The sequence below is a fragment of the Phyllostomus hastatus genome, unplaced genomic scaffold (genome assembly GCF_019186645.2).
Source record: "Phyllostomus hastatus isolate PE091 unplaced genomic scaffold, TTU_PhHast_1.1 phas_contig_38, whole genome shotgun sequence".
Lineage (NCBI taxonomy): Eukaryota > Metazoa > Chordata > Mammalia > Chiroptera > Phyllostomidae > Phyllostomus > Phyllostomus hastatus.
In genome coordinates this window covers 33,240,910-33,267,486 of record NW_025333869.1, presented here as the reverse complement: position 1 = coordinate 33,267,486, position 26,577 = coordinate 33,240,910, and the positions used below count along the sequence as shown (strand labels likewise).

General features: G+C 38.9%; 1 protein-coding gene across 1 annotated transcript in view; it reads left to right on the top strand.

Moving 5' to 3' along the window:
- The first annotated feature begins 16,534 nt into the window (after window positions 1-16,534).
- Window positions 16,535-26,577, top strand: part of ARID5B (AT-rich interaction domain 5B) — a 178,592-nt gene continuing 168,549 nt past the window's right edge. Inside the window, exons 1-2 of the mRNA XM_045841939.1 lie at window positions 16,535-16,701; window positions 17,127-17,381. Of these exons, the coding sequence (XP_045697895.1) occupies window positions 16,681-16,701; window positions 17,127-17,381 (276 nt within the window). The 5' untranslated portion in view covers window positions 16,535-16,680. The remainder of the gene's footprint in view (window positions 16,702-17,126; window positions 17,382-26,577) is intronic.

The following is a 26,577-nucleotide window of genomic DNA, read 5'->3' as shown; positions in this document are numbered from 1 at the left end:
ATACCAAGTGACATGGTTTTTCTTTTAGTCATAAAAGATGTTTAAAATGAGTCAAAATAAATAAATGTATAGGGAGAAAGCATTCAGGTGACAAATTGATAAGACAAAAATCAGACAGAAAACTAATGTCCAAAGTTGGAGAAACACTAGCCTGAAGGCGGAAGTGTGTGGTCAAGGCTCTCTAGAGGAGTCCATTGTACCTACAAGTGGAAAACCCTCCCCGGAGAGCAGCCATGTTATTGACCAAATATGGAAAAAGGCCTGAAATAATTGTGTCAATAAGAAAAGATGTTAATCAAAGAAGAGATCTCTTTTTGTATTCTCAGTGTTCTTCCTCAATCCACCTCCATCCTGCCCCTACTCCACCCCACCCAGAGCCTATTATATTTTTGTTCGGAAGCTCCTACATTTTTAAATTCAGCTTAATTGGTTGCTGACATATCTTGCTCCTCTCTTCTACACTGAAGTCACTCCTCTCAAGTACAAATTTTCTTTTCTCCTCAGTACAGCAAGTAGAACGTATCTGCATACAAAAATAACATAGATAAATAAAAATTCCTTCCATAAGAAAGAACATCAACAAGAGCACAAAGCAGAAAATACCAAGCATTTCGAAAGACAACATCAGCTTCATTTTATTTGAATGCTCCGTTGTTTGTAATAAGTACTTAATAGCTTGAAAATCTAATTTTTTCCACTACCAATTTTATCCTTGGCCACTTGGCAAAAACTGACTTGTTTTTTCTTTTTTGCTTCTGTTATCCCAGTGCAGAAGCTGGAGCTTTGGATATGTGGATCTTGAATTATGAACCATTACAATAAAAATATCAACTCTGTGTTAGGAGTAGCACCAAGAGGTATCAAGATCTAGACTGTTACAAATTATTGGGAGCAGACCACCCCTCCACCCGTCTATAGAACAAACACTCAGAAGATGTGGAGAATAGAGGCAGAACTTCTGTATGGATAGTTGAACTGTATTGAAATCCTTTTAGAATTTAGAAGACTCATTGTATCTAACTTTTATACTAACCACATCTTACTCATTGCATAATTATTGCTGAATTAAAAACATATAACAAATGTGCTATAAACCCACTATCCATATCATAGCAGACATACTAATCAACCATTTCACTCTTTACTGTTGTCACGAAGCTGAGAAGGAGGTTCATAAAGGGCAAGAATCTCCCCTATTCCTAGTGTTTCTTTCTTGTGAAGTGAGCACCATTAGTGTCACACTTCTGGTTTCACTCTATTTCCTCACTTCTGCTTTCCCAGGGAAGGAAAAGAGATATCTGATCAGTGAGCTTTGAAAGAATACCAGCCATGGTTGCCAAGCCCACACACCCAGAGATCATGTGCCTCTGATTCTTCTCTACCAGCTAATAAATATATCAACGAAAGCCTTTGGCCTGTAGGAGAGACTTGAGATGACTCAGTACTGCCTAATGCTGGGTGTTGTTTCTTTATTGCCAGAGGTAAGAATGAGAAACCCACTTGCATAATAGATATAACTCACAATTCTTCAATATCAACTGTAATAATAACAAAAGTGATGTTTTGACTCTTTCTGTCTTTCTCTTTTCGCCCAGTTTTAATTGTCAGAACTTGGGCCAAAAAAAAAGGGTGATATTTACTGGATCTTTCAAGATCCCCACAAATAACAATTGATTAGGGTGTTCACAGGAAATTAATGTGTAATCTAATATGCTTCAGGACCCATGAGGTGCCCAAATTTAAGTTAAAGAGAGACATAAAGTCAATGTTGTTCAGGGTGCTCTGCTGACCACCTAGACTAGACCCTCCACTGGGGCAGCTCTTTTATCACCAAGTTCCAGACACTTTGAAGTCTAGAGAATCAATTTTATCCTTGCTGCAGGCACAATCTCTCCCAAGCACCTAACTCAACTGGATCAAGCTCATAAGCAACTCTCATATGCTTCTTGTGGAAATATAAATTGGTATCATCTTTTTTATGGGCCAGTGTAGCCATATTGAAAATTTATTTATACTTTGTCATGGCAATTCTACTTCTGTGTATCTATCTCACAGAAAATGCACAAAAAATACATGTCCAAGTTTACTGCAACACTTACTGTAATGATGGGAAACTGGAAGCCATCTAACTGTCCAGCAATAGAAAAATGGTTAAATAATTATGGGATATGATGTAATGTTTAGTTTTTTAATGCAGTGTATCTATCTATACTATGCATCAGTGAGTGGCATGGGGATAGGTGAAAAGAGAACATCAGATTATTATTCTATATTTCTTCCACTTGAAATTTTAAGCGAATATGTATTAATTTTATAAGTAGTCATTCATTAGAAAAATTGATAGTTTTAATTCACAGCATTTTTGTTTCTGAGCACAGGATGCTGCTGCCCATGATTTAGGGTGTGCATTATCACAGTTCCTGGAAGCGGGATGAGTAATCAGAACACTGGTGGGTGAGCACAGAACTGGGGCCAAGGCAGCAGTTGTCTGCAGGGAGAGTCCTCCCAGCCCCAGATGTGTCTGATGGATCGTGAGTAATACACTATAGACAATTCTGAAACTACCAACAAGCACAAAGAAATGTCATTGGCTTAATTCTACTATTGACATGAACTTGGATATTTTAAATTAAAAATATTTTTTAAACAATAGCATTGGGACTATCTTTCCATGTCAATAAACATGTTTCTATTACATTCTTAATGTGTGCATATTTTCCCTTATTAGGGTTTCACCAAGATTTATTTAGCCAACCCTCTATTTCAATTACTTATGTTGCTTCCAACTTTTTGTTAAACAATTTTCTAGTATGAACTTTTATATTCCTTTTTGTAAACTTGTCCAAAATTTTCCCCAGCATAAACTCATAGAAGAGAAATTTCTGAGTCTGAGGGTATGCTGTATCTAAAGGACTTAGTATACACTGCCAAATGTCTTTCATAAGGACTGTATAAATTGGCACTTCCCCTAGTGGGGCAAACTCCATTCTCCCACTTCTGACCTAGTACGGACTACTATTTAAAATATTTGCCAAGTTGAGAGGTCGTAGATCTAATCTCATTTTGTAATTTAAAATTTAGTCACAAAATAGTTCTGGGAATGTAAAGTACAGCATAGGGAATATAGCCAATAATATTGTAATAACCATGTATGGTGCCAGGTGAGTACTTGAAACATCTGGGGGACCACTTTGTATAGTATATGATTGTCTAATCATTATGTTATACACCTGAAACTAATACAAAATAATACTGAATATAAACTGCAAATACAAAATAAAATTTAAAAAATTATCAAAAGTGATAAGGAAACTGTTGAATACATTCATCACACATTTGCATGTATCAAAAGTGATGAGGAAACTGTTCAATACATTGATCAAACCTTAGTACTCGTTCTTACGTGACATCCCTGACACTTTCAAGGAGATGATAAAATGTGCTCTTAAGAGCACAGACTGGACAGATGACCTGAGTTTGAGTCCATCTTCTATCTCTTTCCAGTTGTGTGACCTTAGGCAAGTTACTTTTCTTCTCTATGCCTCAAAGTCTCCATCTAAAATGTGGACAGTGCTTACCTCATAAAGTTAAATACATTAAATAGCATTTAGGACTAGGAACTACTGTTATTGTTTGCCCACTTTTCAACTGGTATGTGAGACTTCTTTAGGTAGACGTGGTGAAGAAGGCAAGTTAAGAGCCATCAAGATAAAGTAACAGTATAAACAAAGGCATAAAGGAATATCAGGTGTCATGCTATCTCCTACACTTGAATCTTTCCAATATTTTCATGTGTTTTATAGAACAAAGAACAACGATCTTGTGTGTTGTTTTCTATTGATATATCATGAAATCCATTTAAACCCAATGGGAAAAAAAGAGTCTTAATAAGTCATCAACATTGACAAGTCATCGACATGAAGTTTTCTTGGTGTCTGTGTGACACTGTCTTTCTGGGTCTAGCAGCTCCCAGGTTGTGATGTCTTTTACCTATAATGAGACATTATAGGTGATGTATCAGGGGAACCCAAAAAATACTGGCATTATCTTCTGGAGGGCGGGTCCCTTCTAGTAGGCTTCCCCCCCTAGGTGAGTGTTCTAGGAACCCATCTGTATCAGTGCACTAGCTGGTGTTGTTGTAAGAGGCTGTGTTCAGCTTCAGTAAATTTTTTTGAAAGCTCAATGCAGTTGACCCTTTTATTATGGGTGATTTACAAGTGCACCTGCCTACATCATGCTAAGTGTTCATCAGTTTTTGACCAAAAATGGCATGACCCCTATGCCTCACCCTCCCTATTCACCTGATCTCACCCCTACAGAATTTTTTTTGTTTCTCCAGATGAAAAAAGTTCTCAAAGGGAAACATTTTGCTAATGAGTGATGAGGAAGAGGTGAAACAAAAACCAGCAAAAGTACCCAAAGGCATCAGAGTCAATGAGTTCCACAAATGTTTTGAGCAGTGGGTAAAAGTCTTAATAGGTGTATTGCATCAGAAGTAAACACAGCACTAGGAATTTCATGGAGGGTCACAGGGAACCTCAGAGCTCATCTAGTTCAACCTCTTCACTCACAGAGAGGCCTTCTAACTTTGAGAGTTTAGAAGTGCTCCTTGTAATTTGTTTTAAAATGTTCAAACTCAACCCCAGTGTCGATGGATCAGCAAAAGATGGAGGAGCCACAAGTACTCTACTCCACTTGGCCCAGGCATGGTGTTCAAGAATGGGTTGAGGCATTTTAGGAAGGTGGAATTCCACAGCATATACTTGAGAACCATTTGTCTACTGACAATCAACCACCTCTTCCTCCCTCAACCAATATCCTGAACCTGTCCTCCCAGAGCTTTGCTTTACCTAAGTCACCTAACACCACTTGGCATCTCTGGGTCTGTTTTTTCATATGTAAAACAAAAGTGCCATTTCAAACACATTTTCCAGAATAAACATTTTGTGATTCCATTTACAGGACTATATATTGACGCAAAGAGCATACTTTCCTGAGACAAAGTATTTTATAACTATACAAAGTCACCACCCCCATAATCACTGTTATTGAAAAATAGCCCAAGAGGTCAGCACAAATTCTTAGCCAGACACAGGATACAACTCCAGGCTCCTCACTCCCAGACCTTGACAAGCCAGGTACACTCAGAATAGGTACTAGCTTCAAAAAATAAAAACAGGTACTAACTCAGATAAGAAGAGATTTAAAAGATGAGCTTATGTAATTTTACAAACAAAACTTTTCAATACTTGTGAGTAAAACTTTCAAAGCTACTTTTAATATCACCTTCTCTGTGATGTCTTCCCAATCTGCTGCAGTCCCTGATCATTCCCCATGGTCCCACAGTCCTTAGTGGCCAGACCTGTGATTTTCACCTATGGTTGCTCATTATGGTTCACCTATGGGGGAAAAGGGAGGAAAAAATCCCATGGTCTATATACCCATCCTCAGAGATTCTAATTTAATTGACCTTGAGGTGAGAACTGAGGTTAATACCCTAAATACTGCCCCAGATGAGCACAGTGTGAAGCCAAAGTTGATTGCCACTGGTCTACATGAATTGACTCCAAAGTGGGGTGCATAATTCATCAGCATGCTAAAAAAATTAGAATCTAATTTTATATTTTTATCTCACTCTTTTTAAATTCTTTATCATTTATATCTTGAGCATATTAATATATATTAGTACATTTGTAACAAATTAGTGCAAAATATATAATTTATGAACAAATACACATTTATCTGGTGTGCATTCTAAAACAAGTGTTTTCTGATAGAAGTATATCTTCCGAAGTTTGAATCTAAATAATTTAGTGGGTCAGTAGCCATTCCTACTGACTACTAGGTAGGCCTAGTAGGCATTTCTTTAATTATAATTAAATTTAATTTAACTTCTACTAACTAGGCTTTTCTTTAATTATAGTCTTTGCTCTTAGCTAACTTCTATATTGTTATTTGTCTTTCATTTGTGCATTATGTGTAGTCCCCCAAAGTAGGTTTTAAATGCCTTTAAGGCAGTGATTGTTTTCTACTTTTTACTGTTCCTCATATTTCTTGGCATGGTATATGATCCATGGCTGTTCAACTTTGGCCAAGTCTTAGTTTCTTATTCAAAAAACATTAATAATAATAGTACCAAATTCATAGCATTATTATGAGGATTAAATATGAGATAACTCATCATACCTAGTCCTTAATATGTATTATGGAGTCAGTGAATGGGATTTATGTTTTTGCTTGCTTGTTGGATTTAATTCCTATATCCCATACATACGTAATGCAGGCACCATGCTAGGAAACAAGGAAACAACTATGTATAAGACATAGCCCCCCTTTAAGGAGCTCATAGTATAACGACGACACCATCACCCAGACATTCAAACATTCGATCATAAGGACACACAGTAAATGCTCAGACTGACATATGTATACAGTCCTATGAGAATATAGTTAAAGGAGTGATTGATTTTTCCTAGTGCTTGAAGCATCAATAGGAGTTTTTGTGTAGATGACGAAGAGGCATATGCTTGGGAGAACAGCATAAAAAAATACATAGAGCACTGGTTCTCAAAGTGGAGTCTTGGGACTGGGGAATCCCTGAAACCATTTTAGTTGGTCCACTGGGTAAAAGTAATGACTCTACTAATAGTAAGATACTATCAGCTTTTTTCCCTTGTATTCTTTCACAAAGTATAGTAGCATTTTCCAGAAGATATGTGACTTGGGATATTCAACATATTAAATGTAGAAGCAGCTATGAGAATCCAGCTGTCATCCATTAAAGATATGTATAAAAATGTAAAACAATGCCTATCTTTTTACTGTTTCTTTGTTTAAAAAATATAATTTCTTGATAAAAAATATGGTATGTCAACATGTAATGGTTTATTATTAAATAAGTTAATGAATATTAAGATATATATCAAGATATAAATTATATACATATTGTTAATATATAAAACCACATAAACAAAAGCTCTTTGAGGTCCTTAAATTTTTTTTAAAGTTAAAGTTGTTTTGAGACCACTAACATTAAATTGCATGGTGTATTCAAGGAATAAATGAATAAATGAATACATGCAGTTTGCTGCCTCCAGTTCTTTTTGGAAATAGACAGAGTATAAATTATAAATATATACATCATACATTCATATACAATGAATATGATTATTATATTCTCCCAGCCCATGAATAACACATAAAATACACCAGAGTGCTGAAAGGGTTAATCTGAATTTATTGGTAATTTTTGGAAAGGAGGAGGGAGTAAATTTAGTTTATCCAGCAAAAGTCATCGCATATAAATTTGCAAACTAAAATACTCCCCAGGCTGAGGTCATGTGTTTAATTTTAGCAAGTAGGGTGAGTGTGTTTGGGTAGGCATTTGTACTGAGCAGTGGACTGAGCTGGAGATGGGTTTGACAGTGGAAACAGTGATACAACCTTTATTATTTTCAATGCAAAAAAAATGAACTATTAATGTGATGTTCTGGTTGAGAATTTAAACTCTCAAAAAATCTGGAAATTCAAAGTCATGGTCCCCATAGCAACCATAACTCTGCCCCCTTGCATGCCCAGTGTGGAGTATTTTGTATTGCAGTACATGCTGTGAAATCTATGCCTAAATGTGCTATATAGCAGAGTTACAGTTGCTGTGGGAACTGTAACTTTGAATTGCCTGCCTTTTGTGTCATTAAACTTTCAGCTGAAGTATTGCATTAAAGGATTTTTTTCTTCTGCTGCATTTCCTCATTTAAAAAAATTGATTGTGTATATTTTTTAAAGGATGTAAATGATGTTAGACCTAAATGGAAGAACAATACGTTCTTATTTACAAGATACATGCACTGATAGAACATTAGTGAATTACCACATTTACATATTTCAGCCTGCAATAACAAGTCATAAAATAATCCTCTATTATATATCACCTTTAATCCTGAAGACTCCCATCACACACATAGACACTGTAACCGAACCACCTTGAATGAGAAAACTCAATAAATATTTAACATCACCCAACAAAATTATACAGTGCTTTAAGACGAGCAGTAAGGAAAAAAGGCACTGTTATCCAGTGATCAGAACACAAACCAAGGAGCGAGAAATCCCACACTTCATTCTTACTTGTATGATAACATCTTCTCTCTCCTGACCTCGAGTCAATGAGTTGAATCCCTGACAACTCTGGGTATCCCATTTTCCATATCTGTTTACTGAGGAACTATTTCTAGGGCCAAAGACAAGAAAAGACTTCAAAGGTCATTTGGTTGTGTCTCCTACTCCCAACCAAGGAATGCACCTACATATTCAAGAACAGGCAACTTCTACCCCAAACTTCCACTACAAAAGGCAAAATAGTAAATATTTTAGGCTTTGAGGGCAACATGGTCTCTGTTGTAACTACCAAGCTCTGCCATTTTAGCCAAAGACAATACATAAATGAATGAGCCTGGGTGAGTGCCAATAAAATGTATTTATGCACAGTGAAATTTGAATTCCATATAATTTTTATATATCATGAAATATTATTCTTCTAGTGACTGTATTCCACCACTTAAAACATAAAACCCATTCTGAACTCATGGGCTATATGCAAATGGGTAGTAGGCTATACAGTATGCCACCTCTGCTCCAGAAGTTTGGGCTGCATGTCAGGCTCAAGCAGCCTTTAGACAGAGGTATGCTTCTAAATATTTAACTAGCTCCCCACCCCCCAAATGTATATAATTGTTTGTTTATATAGATGTGTATGTGTACATATATGTGTGGTATATGAGTTCATTGTACATTTTGCTAATACACAAGAAGTGCACATAAATGTACAAACAATAATAAAATATACAACGTTCTTCACTGAGAATTCCATATAGCCAATCTGTTCTCACTGAGTGCCTTTGTTAACTACTTGCTGAACTCCTGTATCTGTAGCTCACCTGTGACTGCGGCTAACAAACGAGTACCGTTCCAACTTGAATGTTGGTTGACATTTTCATTTATATTAAGAAGTAAAACAAAAGTGGTAAAAACAAAGATGTATCCCAGAACTTTCCCTCTTTTGTCAATGATATGAACAACCTCTTTGCTTAATCAGAGAATAGCTTTCAAATATTTCCTCAATTTTTTATACTATTTATAATATGACTACAGACTTGACACACATTTAGGTTATATTTGGGTATTAGTCAGGGTTCTCCAAAGAAAGAGAACCAACAGGGGATATATATATATATATATATATATATATATATGCATATATATTCATTCATAGTATAAATAAATATATATTCACTTATAATATAAATATACATTCACTTATACTATAAATATATATTAATTTATAATATAGACAAATATATTCATTATGATATAAATATATAATCACTTAATAAATAAACACATTCATATATTCATTTATATATAAATCTAAATGAATATATTTATTTATATATAAATATAGTTTGTTTATATATAAATATAACTAAATATTGGGCTGCCATGGTTTATGAAGGCTAAGAAGTCCCAAGTTCTGTAGCTGGTTCCCAGGGGACCCAGCAGAGCTGATGTGTATTTCCAGTCTGAGCCCGAAGGCCTGAGAACCAGGGGAGCCTATGTTGTTAAGTTCTAGTCCAAAAGTTGGCAGGCTTGAAACCAATGAAGATCCAATGCTTCAGTCTGATCCCAAAGGTTGGGGGTGGGGGGAAGCATGTTCCAGATCAAGTAGTCAGCCAAGAATTTCCTCTTACTCAGACTTTTTGTTTTACAGAGGCCTTCAACTGATTGGATGAGGCCCATCCACGTGGCAGGGCAGTGGGCAGCCAACTTGCTCTACTCAATCTATTGGTCCAAATGTTAATATTATCCAAAAACATCCTCACAGGCATATCTAGAATTTGACCAAATACCTGGGCATCCCATGGCTAGGCAAGTTGACACATAAAATTAACCATCATGATCTACAATATTAACATCTTCTCCATCACTTTCTTAAGTCTAAGCAATCAACAACACAATAAATCAAGCACTGATTTATAATGTTTACTGAGTGCCATGCTCTAAAGCAGAGGTGTCAAACTCATTTTCACTGGGGAACACATCAGCCTCACGGTTGCCTTCAAAGGGCCGAATGTAATTTCATGTCCTTAACAGTTAAGGAGTAGTTATATTCATACAGTCCTAAAATTACATTTGGCCCTTTGAAGGCAACTGTGAGGCTGATGTGGCCCCTGGTGAAAATGAGTTTGACATCCCTGGTCTAAATACTCCCACCACAGCTAATTTCAAGCTACCAATGTAATGACAACAGACAAGTTGGTAAGAGATGTGCAGTAGCACACCGTTATATTGCACTGCAACCATAAAAATACAAAAGGTAAAAATAATCTCAAGAATATAGATGATAGTAAAATACCTAGAAAGTGATGTTTTGAATATGCATTTTCCTTGTTTTTAAGTAATTTAATTGTATTTTTTATAATTTAATATTTAATAATAGATATGTTTAATAGCCACCTTGCAAAATTTCTGCAAATGTAACTATCAGCTCTAGTGAGCCTATGAGAGCTGGTTCTAGCACAGTGTGAGAATCAGTACTTACATGTGTAAGCCCTGAGTGAGGCTCATCTGACCCCTACCTTCTTTGTGAAAAGCCTGGCCAATTTCATTTTGGCTAAAGCTTATTGATGAGAACAGAAACAATCTCACTATTCTTCTTGGTATTATATTTCCTCTAAAGTACTCAGCTCTCTTTATACCCTTAGTGAATTACTACATTTACATATTTCAACCTGTAATAACAAGTCATAAAATTATCAGTCTGTGGCATGACAAAATGTAGGTGGAAGCAGCCAAGGGACTTGTTGGCGCTTCCGTGGGTTTGGTTGACGACCTAGCACGGGGGGCTGCCACTACCCAGATGACCAGTCTGGATAATTCTGCCACAATTATCTGAGAAATTTCAACAAAGCCAAAATTAGGGTTTGAGTCCTGTAGATAATTATAGCCATGGACAAGGAGACATGGAAAATCAGTGAAGAATGGTCCCCTTGACTTTCAGTCCAGTGATTTACCTACCATACCCAGTCTGCTTCTAAGTAATGAGTTACTTAATGCTTGTCAAGTAATTTAAAGTATAAATCACCACGTACCAGGCATCATTAATGACCATTTGAAACTGCACAGAAAAATTTTTAGTAGGCAGTACATGCGTCCCCCAGTGGAGCCAAGACTTTATATCTGTACATTTCTTGTCTTCTTTTCTAAAAGTCAGGTATGGAAAGATGTTTTAATAATCTCAGATGGCTGGGACCTCTGTTTTTTAAATGATCTAAGATAGCTGTTCCCAGCAATCCCTTTAATATCCAGCTAGGGGTCAATTGATCAAATTCATTATTAATATGTGGATCACAAGTAAATCTGAAGAACAAGAAGCCCATAGGTCACCACCACCCTTCCTGCCGGCACCTCACCACCTGCGATGGAATGGTATGGCATTCTGGACATAAGGACAAGGCCACAATTTAGTCAAAAGTTGTATCTACACCACTGCAGTGCATGCAATTTTTTTAAAAGGAAAAAAAAGATTAGTTATTCCCAAACTAAATAACTCATAAATGTCAAGGGCACTTGAAGGCAAGGAATTGTTAAAATTAAAGAGTGTTTGGGTATGTTTGTGATCAGGGTGAGGGAGTGGGTCTTGGGTCTAATTTACAAACAAATTAGAAAAAACAGACTCAGCATTGCTATTGTAACTGGAAATGGCTTGGACAAATTTAATCCAACTTCCCTGAGAATATTTTATTAATCTCAGACCTAGGAGGAAAATCAAGATCAGATAGGAAGTCTCCACCTCTAAGGGTAGAGGAACTTGGGGCCTCCAATGCCCACAAAGGGTATCACGTGACCCCCTCCCCCAGGGTGCATTTCTCGGAGTTCTCTGCTTATTTCCTGGTTGTAGCCTTAAGTTCATGAAAAATTATGTCCCAGGCCACGGGCCATTACTGCCTGGACCCGACTTGGAGATGTTACCCCCATTATAGTCCAGGAGAGGCGATAAATAGGAGGAGCCCCAAATTTAAGTTGTAGCTCAACCTCTGACCACTAGAGGTCTCCTGAAAAGCAATGACCCGTGTAACCCGGTTTATCCTTCAAACCAACAGACTTGTTGCACTAAGACTTGGCGAGCCTGCTCTGCTGGAGGCCTCCTTATTAATAACGCCACCCACCCCCACTGCTCACTATGGCGCCAGTCTTGCCAGGGGGAGGGGACTAGGCTGTGGCTGACCCTCAGACAGTGCTAGCTTTTCAATTCACTCTGGAGCTACCCCCTTGAACCCCACTTCTTGACCGAGCAGGACGGGAGAAAGCCCATAACTCGAGGTCCCCAGGTGGGCATTAAGGAGTCCAACGAACTCACGACGATGGACTAGCCAAAGGACCAATGTGCAGAATCACCTAGCATCAAATCCACCAACAGCATTCACCCGCCCCGCGCTTCGCCCCACTCATTCCCCCCGCCCCCCACCCTTCACCCCCTCCTTCTGCCTCGGGATCGCCAAAGTGATCCGAGTTAAACCGGTGGAAGGACGTGAGGGAATCATTCACCGGCCTTGTTCTGATCTATGCGGTATTTTCTGGAAAAATTAGCGGCTTCTAGCTGGAAAAAGAAAGAAAAAAAGAGCGGGCGGGGGCCAGTCGAGGGGGAGCAAGAAAGGAAACAGCCAGGTTGAATTCCCAGTCTTTATCAAGCAATTCGCTCACCAATGAGAGAAAGCTGCAGTGGCAGATTCGAGCCACATGCGGTAGTGTGTAGCAATTAGTAGATAAAATGCTGACTAAAGTGCTAAAACATGAAGTATTATTGTAGCCAAGGTCAAAAATGCTTCAGTTGTTTTTTGCAATTTGGGGGAGTGTGAGGCCCAGAGTTGCGCAGAGAGGTTTAAATTTTCGAAATGGTCGCCTTCTTTCTTCAAACTGTACTTTTTTTATGATCCTGTTTATTATAGTCCAATCTGCCTAATTATGTCACTGCTGGTTTTTGCAGCTAACTTAATCCTCCTGATCCTTTATGAAACGATTCATAGACATTGAATAATGTGTCCACTGCTCCCTTACCCCCTTGAGAGGTGAGGCTGATTTTTAATTTTTTACCTTTTAAATAAGCCACATAGCTTAAAGCAAAGCAGCAGGAATATATATGTGGGTATAGGCTCCTATATTTCAATGTAAGAGCCCAGAAATAGTGAGTCATATAAACATACACTGCTTTTTTTTCTCCACTCCTCTTTTAAATACAGTAAGTCCCAATACAAGCTTTTTTTAAATAGATAAATAAAGCAGTTGCTTTCATGATTATAACTGTCCTGAATGAATTGTCTTCTTATAACATTCAATCTGTTTATGAGTATTTACTTTACATTAGCCCAGGGACCCTGCACGGCAGGAGTTTGCCTCTATTCCCCTGGGTGTCGGTGTCTCAAGTCTTACATCTGCTCTGTGATTGATGGAGCCTTGAATCCACGTTATTACTCTCTCACAAGCAGAAATCAAACAAGCTATTAACTACATTACTTCAAAGAACTGTTTCAATTCAAACTCCTTATCTTAATTGAAACTTTCTTTGTATGGATATTTGCTACACAGATAATTTACAGGTGCCTATCAAGCATCATATTAAAGAGACAAAATAGAGGGTGGAGTTTTTTTGTTGTGTTTTGTTTTATAAACACACACCATTGTGATCTATGATTTTTAAAGCCATTCACAGTATTGGACCCGAGGTTTGATTTATTGCATTTTATTATGTTCATGGGGATGGTGGTGGTGGTGCTGTAAAAAGGGAGGGGAGACACCCCTGTGATTCAGTTTTGAAATTTAACATTCATCTGATTACAAGACTGCAGATATTCAAAAATATTCAGACCTAGATTGTTAACATCACAAAAACCTTATCGGGAGTTTGTGAGAAGAGAGATTACTCAGCATGCAGCCTACTTCAGCACCTACCTTGAAGAGACATAGAAACAGGGTTTCTAATTAAATGAAGTCCCTTACAGATACTTAAAGACTTATAGCACCAAAAACAGTAGAAGTTGCTTAGATGCTGTAAAAAGTGTGCATTTTTTGAGAAATTTAACATACAATTGAGGGATACCCTCAGGCATTCTGTTGAGGTTTCGTGCATAAATGATGCCGCATTGGTCATACAGGAAACTGACTCAGAGGCGATCTTCTATGTAATCTTGTCAAAATACTGCAACTCAAGTTTTTTTAATATAGGATAATTGAACTGAATATATATATTTATGCTAATGGGGCAGACTTACTGAAGCCTTAGGCATCTCTCATGTATTTAAAAAATATGTAAAATGCCCTTCAGTCAAGTCCATTCATATGTTAAAAAATGAACAAAATAGGTTATTCTAATCAAATGTCTGCAGTATGCATCCTAAAGTTGAAAAAGAGAGAGCAGGAGAGCTGTAATTTCTCTTTGTAACCCATGTTTATAAAATAGAAAGATCAGATGAAATTTCAAGGAAGATAATTAAAGAGTGATGTGCAAGTCATAATTTGGCTAATGCAAAAGCTGGGAGACTGTGAATTGTTATATTGTTCTCCTTCGTGATGCAGAGTTGTGATATTACTTTAAATTATTAAAATAGTTTTCGACATCTTTCAGAATACCGGCTGTTTGGCATGGGTTTTATTACTTATTGTAATTGGAGGATCTGCCATTTTCTTTCATTTATCTCTGTGTGTATAGAAAAGAGATAGATCTTGCCTTTTATTACTTCCCCATGTTCTGAATCAAAAATGTGGTTTAGATAATGTTAAGTGCCCTAATTCTTACTGCAGTGGACGCAGACATTATGAAAAGGCATAAAAATACACACAGAGGGTCTTTCCACCTCAAGTCACTGAATATGAGGCATTTGTGCTCTGCCGGGTGCATTAACTTCAGCCATGTGAATATAATTTTCATTAAAGTAATCCTGTTTCAACTAGATGCTGTGACTAGAGGTGAAACGTTGCGAAAGCGTTAAAAATAGCTTACTAGTAATTTCAACATCCTGTAATTTTATCACAGATCAAGTTTCAACTGTCATACTATACAGACCTTATTCCCCATATAGCACATGTTTACTTTTTTACCATGCCAGACCCACTTTGGAAAGATTGGTGCCAATATAATAAAATCATCGGGGGTGGGGGTGCTGGAAGGAGTGGGAGGAGAGCGCGGAAGGGGGTGGGGGGAGCGTGGGGGAAGCGAGTACACCATTTTACATCAACACTGCGAAAATGCAATCTAGCCTGGCGGAGGACCGGCAGCTGGGTCGGAGCGAGCGAGGGCTTTGCAGTCTCTGCCTGTTCCTTGTTCTGTCGCTCTTAAGTTTCTCTGTGTTTGCATAATAGCCGTGCATGCAAACCTCACAATTCTCCAGAGCTCCAGAACAATAAATATACACATTTAAAGCCTTTATTGTCTTACGGTTCATGCCCCCAGTTTTCAACAGCTTAATTTCTGGTTGTATTTAACTAGTTTGCAAATGGATTTTTCAGTTTCAAACTATTATTGAGGAAGCTCCCCTCCCTTTTTTGGCGAGGGAGGGAGTGGGGGTGGGGTAGGAGTCGGTATATTATTCCTGTAGCGCTGGGTTATATAAACACATTATCATTTGAGAGCGCCCTTGGCGTCCATCAGCATTGTAAACACGTACTAGTGTATATACTTCAAAATTAAAGAATGCACACGCAGAACTGGGAGCCTGAATTCATATTCCGAGCAGACTCGCTGCTTGCATTTATTGATTTATCATGCATCGTTTATTGTTCCAGTCCCTAAATGCAGTCGGTGTCCTTTCAATATTGTTTGCAAAATCCTGAGATGTGTGTGCACTGCTCACTCGTCTTTCTGTTCGTTTATTTATTTATTTATTTATTTATTTATTGCTGAGTATTTTTTGCGAAGCGAACAAATGCATTAATATTTATATGTTTATATAATCGATAACCCACTTTTCCCTACCATGTAAATAGGCATCAAAAGATAATTTAACAGATTAGTTCTCGAAAACATGGCAGTGAGGAAGCGTAATTTAACTATCAAACAAATCTACATGTCTAATAACAGCAAATCTGCTAAGGAGCATTAGAAAGAGGAGCAGCGCCCCGGAATCTCTGCAGGAAATGTTCTTTATATTAGACATATACAAGCAGGTCCTGTCAGATGCACAGCGAAGCTCGCCAACTCTCGTCTCCTCCAAAAATCTCATCATACGACACCCATAGACAACAGAGATTGGGAAGAGGGAGATCTCATCTTCATACAGTTTTAGGGTGGATTTTATTTTTACAAACGTTCCTATATGTTTTTTGCCTCGATCCATCCGCTTCCCGCCGAGATCGGAAGGACCCTTTCTCCCGGTTATGAATTTGATCAACACACATTTGGAGGGAAATCTGTACAGTTTTGACAGGAGCTGAAAATTGAGTAGTCAGAGAAATATTAGGACATATTTTCAATCATTTTTGTGCCGAAGGCGGGGGAAGAACTCAGTTTTATATTGAGACATTACGCCGGCTGAAGACAGAGAATGTTTTTCCCTGCCAGGACCTGATGCAATCCATTCAAGCCAACAAGTTTGGAGAGAATGTTGAGTTCAATCAATTCAGAACGTCGAGATGGAGCCCAACTCACTCCAGGTATTTCGCTCTCCTCCGCTCCTCCGATCCCGGCACCCCCCGGCACCCTCCAGCCCCCCCAGCTCACCCACACCTCTACACCCACCCACACCCCCCACAAACTTTTCACCAAACTTTTACCCTCTGCATCTCCCCAAATCATTTTTATTGTTTAAAAAAAAATCCCTATACTGATCATACATACATAATGTAATTTTACCGCCTCAGATGGAGAGGTAGGGAGAGGTGGCGGTGGGGGGAGGGGGGCGGAGGGTTTTAAGGGAGGCAAAAAAATTTGTGGGCTCTATTATTTTTACACCCAGCTTTATATCTGTTGGATCTTCTGTATTAAGAGTGTGGATGTCTGTGTATAAATGTGTCTGGAAATAGATGTTTGTGCTCTGATGGCTACGTTATTTATTTGGTGCTTTTTTTCCCCCCTGCAGTGGGTCGGCTCACCGTGTGGCTTGCACGGACCTTACATTTTCTACAAGGCTTTTCAATTCCACCTTGAAGGCAAACCAAGAATTTTGTCCCTTGGCGACTTTTTCTTTGTAAGATGTACGCCAAAGGATCCGATTTGCATAGCGGAGCTCCAGCTGTTGTGGGAAGAGAGGACCAGCCGGCAACTTTTATCCAGCTCTAAACTTTATTTCCTCCCAGAAGATACTCCCCAGGGCAGAAATAGCGACCATGGCGAGGTGGTAAACTTATATCTCCCTCTCTTCTTTCTTTATTATTTTTTCCCCAGTAATGCTTATTACAGGGCAAGCTTGAAAATACTGTATTCACTTCTGCAGGCGAGCAGGATCGACTCCTTTTTTAAAGGGGTAGCGCCACTAGCTGGGGCTCTAGTATTTTGCCATTGTCAGAGTTTGGCTGTCAGCTTTACAAAGAGGATCCAACTGCTGATTTTAGTCAAGATCAAATAACTTGTTCGAGAAGGGTTTTGTTCAAGAATGTGTGTGTGTGTGTGTGTGTGTGTGCGCGCGCGCGCGCGCGTGTGTGTGTTCCCTTGCTTTCCTGCTACTGCCCCTTGAACATCACATGCTTTTTATATTTTTTGCCTTTTGAAAATTTACCTTCGCGTCTGGCTCGGTCTTGGCTGGGTGGATTTCTTTCGGTAGGTTTCGATATTGTTCACGTTTTTGGTTTTTTTTTTTTAAGTAAGTATTTGATATGTTTAAGAGGGCGGAAATTACGAAATGGAGGCAGAGTGAGATCAAAAGCTATTGAGTTGGCAAAGACGTGTTGAATAAAGTGATAAATGACAGGTACTGGAATAATACATTCAAATAACTTGCAGATCTGCCCGGGCGGATTTCAAAGCGGTCGTGTAACCGGCACAAACACGTTAAGCATTAACAACTATCTCTCGCCCCCACCTCCTCCCCCTCGGACAAGCCATTTGATGTTCTAGTTTTCAGTTACTCCACGCCAAGTGGACGTCCTCCAGCGCGATCTGTGGGGATGTGTGGGACGGGGACCGGGAAGGGAAGGGCAGAGGGGTGTGTGCTCGCCCACCGACCCTGTGGGTTCCGCGTTCTCCGTGCCCAGACCGCGCTCCCGGGGAGTGTGGGGAGGGACCGAGACTCCCCGGCACGTTTCTGGGAGGCCGCGGAGCGCTCGCCGCACTCCCTGGAGGACGCCCGAGGTGAGCCCGCTGTCACCCGGCGCCGGGCAGCCGCCTCCCTTCGGCTCCGTCATTTTCTTGTGTGACCGCAGTTCTGCGGGCTCCGGGTGTCAGCAGACCGACCTCAGCGCCCGTGCTACCTACCAGGGGGACTATTTTGGGGAGTCTGTGTCCAATGCGCCGCGGGGAGGGAGGGCGCACCGTTTCCTGGCAAGGCTTTGTGTTGCCCAAGCGAGAGCAGGGTAATCAAACAGAGACTTTTGAGGGCAGATAGCCCTGTGCCAGGCTCTCGAGCTTTCGAGGTAGGTGTAAGGATCTTTTTGTTAAATGAATGGTTCTCCGTTTAACCCATCCCGGAGCTTCGAGCTGTCTGCCAGTCCTTCCAGAATTCCTTGGTCTGATGGAGTTGATTGTACTTTTGGCATCATCAGTTCACTCCCTCTCGCCAGGATCGAATTACCCATCAGTGGTCTTTGCCGGTTAATTACGGGAGTTAGTCAAAACCTTCGCCTACGGATCGGCCTCTTCGGAAATAAGCCCCGCCCTCCTCTCAGAAAGCCTTCCCTCCCCACCCCACCCCCACCCCCACCGCCGTCCCTGGTCAGCTTTGGCTTTTAAATGTTCATGTTTCCCGACGTCTGCCTGCAATTTTATAAAAGTGTTGTTTGGAAATACTGTGAAAAATCCTGCAACCTACCAACAGGTTGAGCTCTTTCCCCCTCCCAAGGTCTAGCTTGGCCCCCTCCCCCGACCCAACTTTCCTGCGCAGCTGTTTTCCTCCTCCTCCCCCTCCTGATTTCTTATTTGCTTTTCAAATTTATTACTTCAACATGGCCTGTGATCTGGAAAAGGGAAGGATTAAATATCCAGAAAAGAGCTGGTGCCTAATAGACTTCTGACTAAACCCAGAAGGAAATTATTCAGTGTTTTATGGGATATTTTGTGGTCACTCTCTCTTTTTTTAATTTTTGAATTGAAATTGGAATATTTTTTAAAGACCCCATTAGGTACAGTTTTAATTTCTGTTCTTGTAATTAAACAGTGAATTCCGATCTAAGAATAAAAGCCAATATTAGAGGAAGGTTGCATCTGTTAGAACTGCTGATATTGAATAGATGTATTTTTAAATACACGATTTAAAAAAATTCTTCATTATGGAGAAATGAAAGCAAACCATTGTAATGATTTGTGCATTTCGTGCTGCTATATGAGCCATACCTGAGAAAATTAATCTTGCCATTTAAAAGTAAACTCCAGGGGATTTGGGGAGGGAGATGGCTCTATTTATAATCCTCAGCTGCATATACATCGTCTAATATTATGCATGATTTGTTTTTTAATGCTAACACGGCTGGTAATTAGCTGTATGATTATACTTGTATATTTCATTAGGACTTTGGCTGATGTCATTGTGAATTATTCAGCCATATTAAAACAATTTTCAATTGAGATAATGACACGCCTCAAAATTATGCAAATACAGGCTGCATTGTGCAAAATAATTATGACAAATGTAAAGCAGGTAAAAAGTTTCCCAATGCAGATCAGTTTTCCACCCTGGTGATGTCATTTTCCCCCTGGCCTAAGTAAGTCATTCATTAGCAGAATAGCAACAGCAGTCTCCTCTGGAGATCCTACAGAAACCAGCACTTACTGCTGGCACCTAGAGGGGGCAACAGGGCCCTCTCATTAAGAAATTTGCTTTGTTTTCACTTACTCCATTAACTTGTTTATATACAGTGAAATGATTTTTATTATTGATTTTAAATAGTTTTTGAATGATGCATTTGCTGTTTACAATGTATAACTGAAAGAGAAGGGTTTCTAAGTGATGTGCTCTCTTACTTGGAGAAAATGTTCAGCATATTTAATCAGCCAGTACAGTTTATTTTAAGTAACCAAATGGAGGTTAATAATTTCCTGATTGAGCTGACATCAGCATCCATTTCAAAAGGACAGCCAGGACTCAGTATGCTCTTTTGGCTTAAGAGAAACAGTCTGTCTTTTTATGATTTTTTGAAGTATAAAGATGTCACTTCTGAAAGCAGGACAATTATCATTGTGCAAGATTACAAATAGCACCTCCGTGTGGTTTGCTGTGATCTGTGGAGGACTTCTTTCAGGTCCACATTCTTATTGACCTTTGTAATGATTGTATGAGGCTGGATAAGGCAGGGCTTTGTATACCCATTTTACAGATGGCAGCAGAGGCTTGCAGGGGTTATATGGTTTGTCAAATAATGACAGGTTAGAACCTAGACCTTCTGAAGCTTCAGGGTTGGTTTATTTTTCCACTGAAACCTACACTTGAAACCAGAGCTTGAATATATCATATTATATTCTAGAAGTGTGTACTAATGTGGGCAGTTGACTAGTCAATCAGCTTTGCCAAAGGTCTGCAGATACTTAGGTAGCAGAACCATTTTTATTCTATATAGTTTAGCTGACTCTAGCCAGTGGTACATAACAATAACAGTTACATTTTAATAGCATTATTAATAATAATTAATAATTTATTATTAGCTTTAATAATTATGATAATAATGTACATGTTTATACACATGGCTTCCTTCATTTACTTCCAGTGCTGGCAACTGGTATGACTCCAGAAAGAGTCACATCTTGACTTGGCAGCTTACTATTTCTTTAACCTTGAATGATGCCTCAGTTTTTTCCAGCAACAAAATGGGAACAGTAATAAGGTTGACTGTGGATTGTTGTGAATATGAAGAGCCATTGTATTTGCAAAAGTACTTTATACACTGTAAAATCCTTAAGTTAACAGAGAAGAGTTGTGATTATGATAGTCTTTATTCTAGATATTCTTAATTTATTAACAATAAACACAATAATTTTTATGTCTGTGTGGAGGTTCCTGGGCCTCATCATGCCACTGTTTTAAATTATCATGAAAGTGACTAGCAAGGCCATATTCAAAGAGTTAAGTGTCTTCAGTAATTACCCACAATTGCCACATTCAGCCAGTAGCTCTTCAGAGGAGGAAAATGGCAAAGTAGGCGGGTAATTGGTTCTGTTACTGGGTAACTTCTGATTACATTCATTTTCAAATTGCCAAGTGCTTGATCTATTGGCAATATACCCTCTTAAAAATAGGTGGATGTGCAAGCATGGATTTCAGCCTGACAGGCCTTGGGCTGAATTCTACAAGAATATTTGCTGGTCATCTGCAACCAGGAGTGTAGATGAGTAAACTAATGATGTCAGGGAGTCAAGATCAAGCACATCTGGGCATTACAGAGTCCAGCGCACAGGCAAGACTTCTAGAAGCAGTTGGACTAGCAGTCCACCCTGGGTTAAAAATAGTTAAAAATGCATACTCAGGAGCCCCTGTTGAAATGAACAAATTAGATTCTCTGGAATTGGGATCCAGGATTCTGAACTTTAAACAGTCTTACTCTAGCTGTGTGATCTTGGGCAAATCTTAAACTCTCTGTGCCTCACTTTTCCATTTTGTGAAGGGGGAATGTAGTATCCACTGCCTAGGATTATTTTAAATATGAAACAAGTTAATACATGTAAAGTGTTTACAATGGAGGTTGGCACATAGTAGATTCTTCCGTAATGATTGAGTCATTTTTATTATCATTACTGTTAGTGTTATTGTTTGCACTGAAGTTTGAAATCACTACCATGGACCCTCCTAAAAGAAAGCTTTTCTCTAGGAGATGGCGACATCTAGGTTGAATATATAGTCAGTTCAGGTCCCCCCTAAATCAGGCTGGCTTTTATCTATTATGGAAGGTTTAGCTATGTCACCAAAATAAAAAGCTCTTTACATTTTATTATTGACAAATACTGTCAACTGGATCAGCAGGATGTTTGAAATGATTGTCTGATTGTATCACATCTGGGTTTAGGTAGACACATTCTGAAATTTAGGAGGTGCTGGATTAGCCTTGCTCTATCTATGGATGGCCATTCAATCTCTGATCTGTATCTGTGTGCTGAGATTTTAGAAATTTCTGAGCCTCTTCATTAATCTCACTAGCCTTGAACATTTTCTATAACTTTTCTGTGCCTCAGTTCCTTTGTTTGTAAAATGAGTTCAATGAGCTCTACTTTGCTGAGAGAATTGGAAATAATAATGAAAAGGGCCTGGCAACTAGCATCATACTTTTTACAGGAAAGCTCAGCACATTATGGATGCAGTTTTAATAGTTATTACTTATTTTTAGCAGTGATCTTAAGCTAAGAGAAGGAATATCTTTACTTTCTGACAGACATGACTTTTAGAACCAGGATGAGAACTAATGAGTTATTTGGAGAGAATTTATTGGACAATGATAAGCATTAGAGACTAAGGTTTGAAGGTCAAATCTGGTCCACTCTCTGTTTTTGTAAATAAAGTTTTATTGGAACATAATCAGACTTGTTTGTTTATACATTACTTATAGCTGCACTCAGACTACAGAGGCAGAGTTGAATAGTTGTGACAGTGACCATATGGTCCACACAGTGGAAAATACCATTTGGCCCCTTACAGAAAAAAGTTTGCTGACCTATGGGGTTGATCCAAAATAAGGAACATGATTGTGTGCCTTTTTCTCTTTCCTGCTTAGGTTTGAAGCAAGATCCAGTAATTTAAAGAATACTTTATCATTACTATGTCAAAAACATTTAGAAATACAAAACTTTATTTCAACATTGAGTCTAGAATGTTAAACTTGGAGAACTAGTTCACTATGTAAAAAGTTATATTTTGTATGATAAAGATCCTAAGTCCAGCCAATGTTGGCATCATCTGTCTTGAGTTTATCAAAACTACTTGTTGAGTGCTAACCATGTGCTCAGCACTCTGCTAGGTGCAGAGATGGATGCCAAACCTTTCATGGTGTGACCCTTTTTATCAAGAAGTTTATCAATCTTGATAGAGAAATAAGACCAACACATATATATTTTTTAAAAAACAATAGAAGACACTATATAACACATTGGTGAATTGTGCTGAGAATACATGCAGTATGTGTTCAGAGGAAGACTTACGATCTGCATGTTTTTGGGAAAAGAATTTATTCAACTCCTGGACTACAGGAGATGCAGAGATAAATGAGAATGTCCCCAGCCCTCAAAGAGCTCATAGTCTAGCCCCATGGAAAGATCACAGAAAAGCTATCAGACTCTTTCTGTCTGTGTTTCCTATAGTGGAAGATTAACTAAGGTCACTATTTGTAGTTTCAAGATCTTTCCAGAAACTAGGAAGTATTCTCTTCATCTTTGAAGTCTCATTCATTCCACGCATATTTACAGAGCACCTATTTTGTGGGAGAGCCTGTTCAGGCCCTTGGGCTACAGTAATGATCAAGACAGACAGGAATCCATGCCCTGGGGGAGTTGACAGTTCCTGGGTTGATTTTAACCTCCCCTGTACTTTGCATTGTGCCTTATATGATGGCTGTCTGTGTTCTTCCCCTTTGCCTTCTCCACTATAGTGCAGTTCTCAGGAGCAGTGGGTTGTGTCTTTTTTCTTCTTGGTCTCTCCACAGTATTCAGTGCTACTCACTAAGTATTTATGGGATGACTAACAAAATAATTAAAGTGCCTTTCCCCCACACCCCACTTTGTTTAAGGTTGGTCCAGTTTCTTTCTGGCAGAGGACCTATGACCAGCCATTCATGTGTGGGCCAGCTCCAGTGCCCCATCTTACACTTTTTCTTTCTCTTCTAAATCTGTAGTCATTTTGCACCATAGGATGTGAAAAAAGTGAAAAGGGTTTGGTTTTGGTTTTGTCAGGAGCACACCAGAAAAATTAGTAAATATTTAGGACTGAATGATCAGGCTACAGCCAACCTCTCTATCTCTTTGCAAGTTTTTCCATTCCCTGGCCATCCACCCATTAAAAAGTCAGAGCTCTGAGTTGGCAATCTGTAAAAAGACTAGACTTCAAAAAAGAAGAGTCACTTCTCACCTGCATGTTGGTTGGCAGTTCCAGGGAGCCAGCATATGTTCTTCAGACTGATGGTCTGAAACTGCTGGATAGTGAGTCAAAATTGTAAGCAATTAAAACCTCTCTTGACATTTAGAATGGCTAGCCTATACTAAGGAAATGTTATTTTTACGAAGTACATGAGTCCATACATGTAAATACTTCAGTATTAATTATTACTAAAGCATACTATTGTCAAAGTGGCATCTAGTGATACATGACTCAAGTCATTTATCAAAGTCTAGTTTTAACCAATATCCAGAATATAATTGCTCGAATCAAATGCATTTGCTTGTCATATTTTTTCATAGCCAGGGTAGTTGGATATTTGCCATCTTCTACTCAGAATAATATTGCAGCTAATGATTACCCGTTGGCTTGGCTTTTAAGGAAATTTTAAACAAATTTATTGATTGTTGGTTTAAGGATTCATTCGCCTCTCACAAATATGGTCATGGATCCTACATTTCTTGAAAAAATCTGTTCCTGTATATAACTCCCTTGCCCAAGGATGGCTTTTTGCAGCCATACTGTGTTCTCTGACTTGCTGGAGATTAGAACCTGGGTCTTAGCCTTCAGACAGCATGCTTCACATCCTGGACTGTGGCTGTCTATATTAACAACACATTTCAAACATGCAGATGATGATTATTATTGAATTGGTTCTTTAGAATCATGCTAATGGCATCAATCTCCACACACACTTGTGTAGATTAATTCTGCTTTTAAAATCAGATGCTGTTAGCAGCATTAAAGATGGATATTTGACATTTACCACGCAGATGAGGACGGGTGGTTTAATTACATGAATTTTCTGTAGAATCTTTGTGGCTACATAAACAGACCTACAACAGTGTGTGTCCTTGCCCACGTGACAATCAAGTTCACGGTCCCATCTCCACCCTTGTGCTACGGTGAGAAAAATGGAGTAGAGGCCACATGTTGCTAGTCAATCAATGGCCCAATAAACATTTCCCCCCTACCTTCCCTCTCTCGTGACTCCAAGTAGAGCCCAGCTGGGAAACACACCCCCTCCTCCCCATAGTTGAGTTCCAAGCCTGATCAGTGGCACTAAACATTAAACTCTTGTCTTTGAGAATAATAGGCTTTGCTTTCTACACCCTCAAGCATGTTGAACTACTGTGCAGGCTGGAAAATAAAAATGTTCTAATTGTGTCTTTTAAATAAGCATAGGAGTGAATTAATTAGACCATATTTTGTCTTTAGTTGCTTAGTTACACAATAGTATTCCTGAGCACGAGTAAGATAAATTGGCTCTTTTTGTGCTGCCTGTCCCTTAATCATAATTATTGTATTGCTTAGGAGAGTAAGGCATACATAGATTTTGAATTTTTTATTAATAGTCAAAAATATGCATATGATATATAAAGTATATGCTGTTCGACCTGTTTTATATGCTTTTATGTGGAAAGAAGTTTTATTGTGGTGGTAACATTTGCATTAGTTGCTCAAAGATGTAGTTCTGGGAAATACATAATTGAAATGTTTTTGAATTGCTTTTTCTGGCCTTTTCAATCTTATTCAAAATAATAGTGCCTCCAGTCCTGGAGCAGTCATTCTCATTTGATTTAACATCTTTCTTTGCACTGCACACGCAGCGCCCAGTTTTAACCCTGCAAAGCCTAGATGAGTTCCTGTGAGTCACAGGCCTCATACACTACACCTTGTGCTTTTGGGCTCACACTGCCCAGGGTTGGGGAGCTGGGGGACTCAGAGTGCCTGTGCCTGCATCCCACAGCCATTACTCCAACACCCTTTGCTCTTGGCATGCAGCCACGTTCCTTGCAGAAGACTCCCAGGTTAGAGATCGTACAAGTTTGTTTTAGCTTGTCTTCTGGAGTCTTGCAAAATGGGATGTTGCTACTGGAACTTGGGTTTCCAGTCTCCTACCCCCACCCTCCACTCTACCAAGGAGGGCAGCAAGACCCTTGGACAGCTTGATATAGTTACTGAACAATGGGATAGTCTGGCTTAAGACCCAGGATGCATGCTGGGTAAATGTATGTGAAAACTGACTCCATTGTTCTGTTGTATTTGAAAAGCAAGTAAATTATTTACAGATATTTGCTAATTAAAGCACATATTGTTTTACCAGTACAAAAGAACACAGTATAACTGGAGACAAAGAACTGAGTGCAGATAATTTAAACTTGCTAATTCTGTATATTCTTCTTAAGAGAGGAATATGTCTTTAAAATAAGTATCTATATAACCATAAAAGTATGTGTGCATACACACATGTATGTATGGGTTATTTTCTTTAACTCTTACAAGGGAAGCCTTACGTGCTACAGAGATA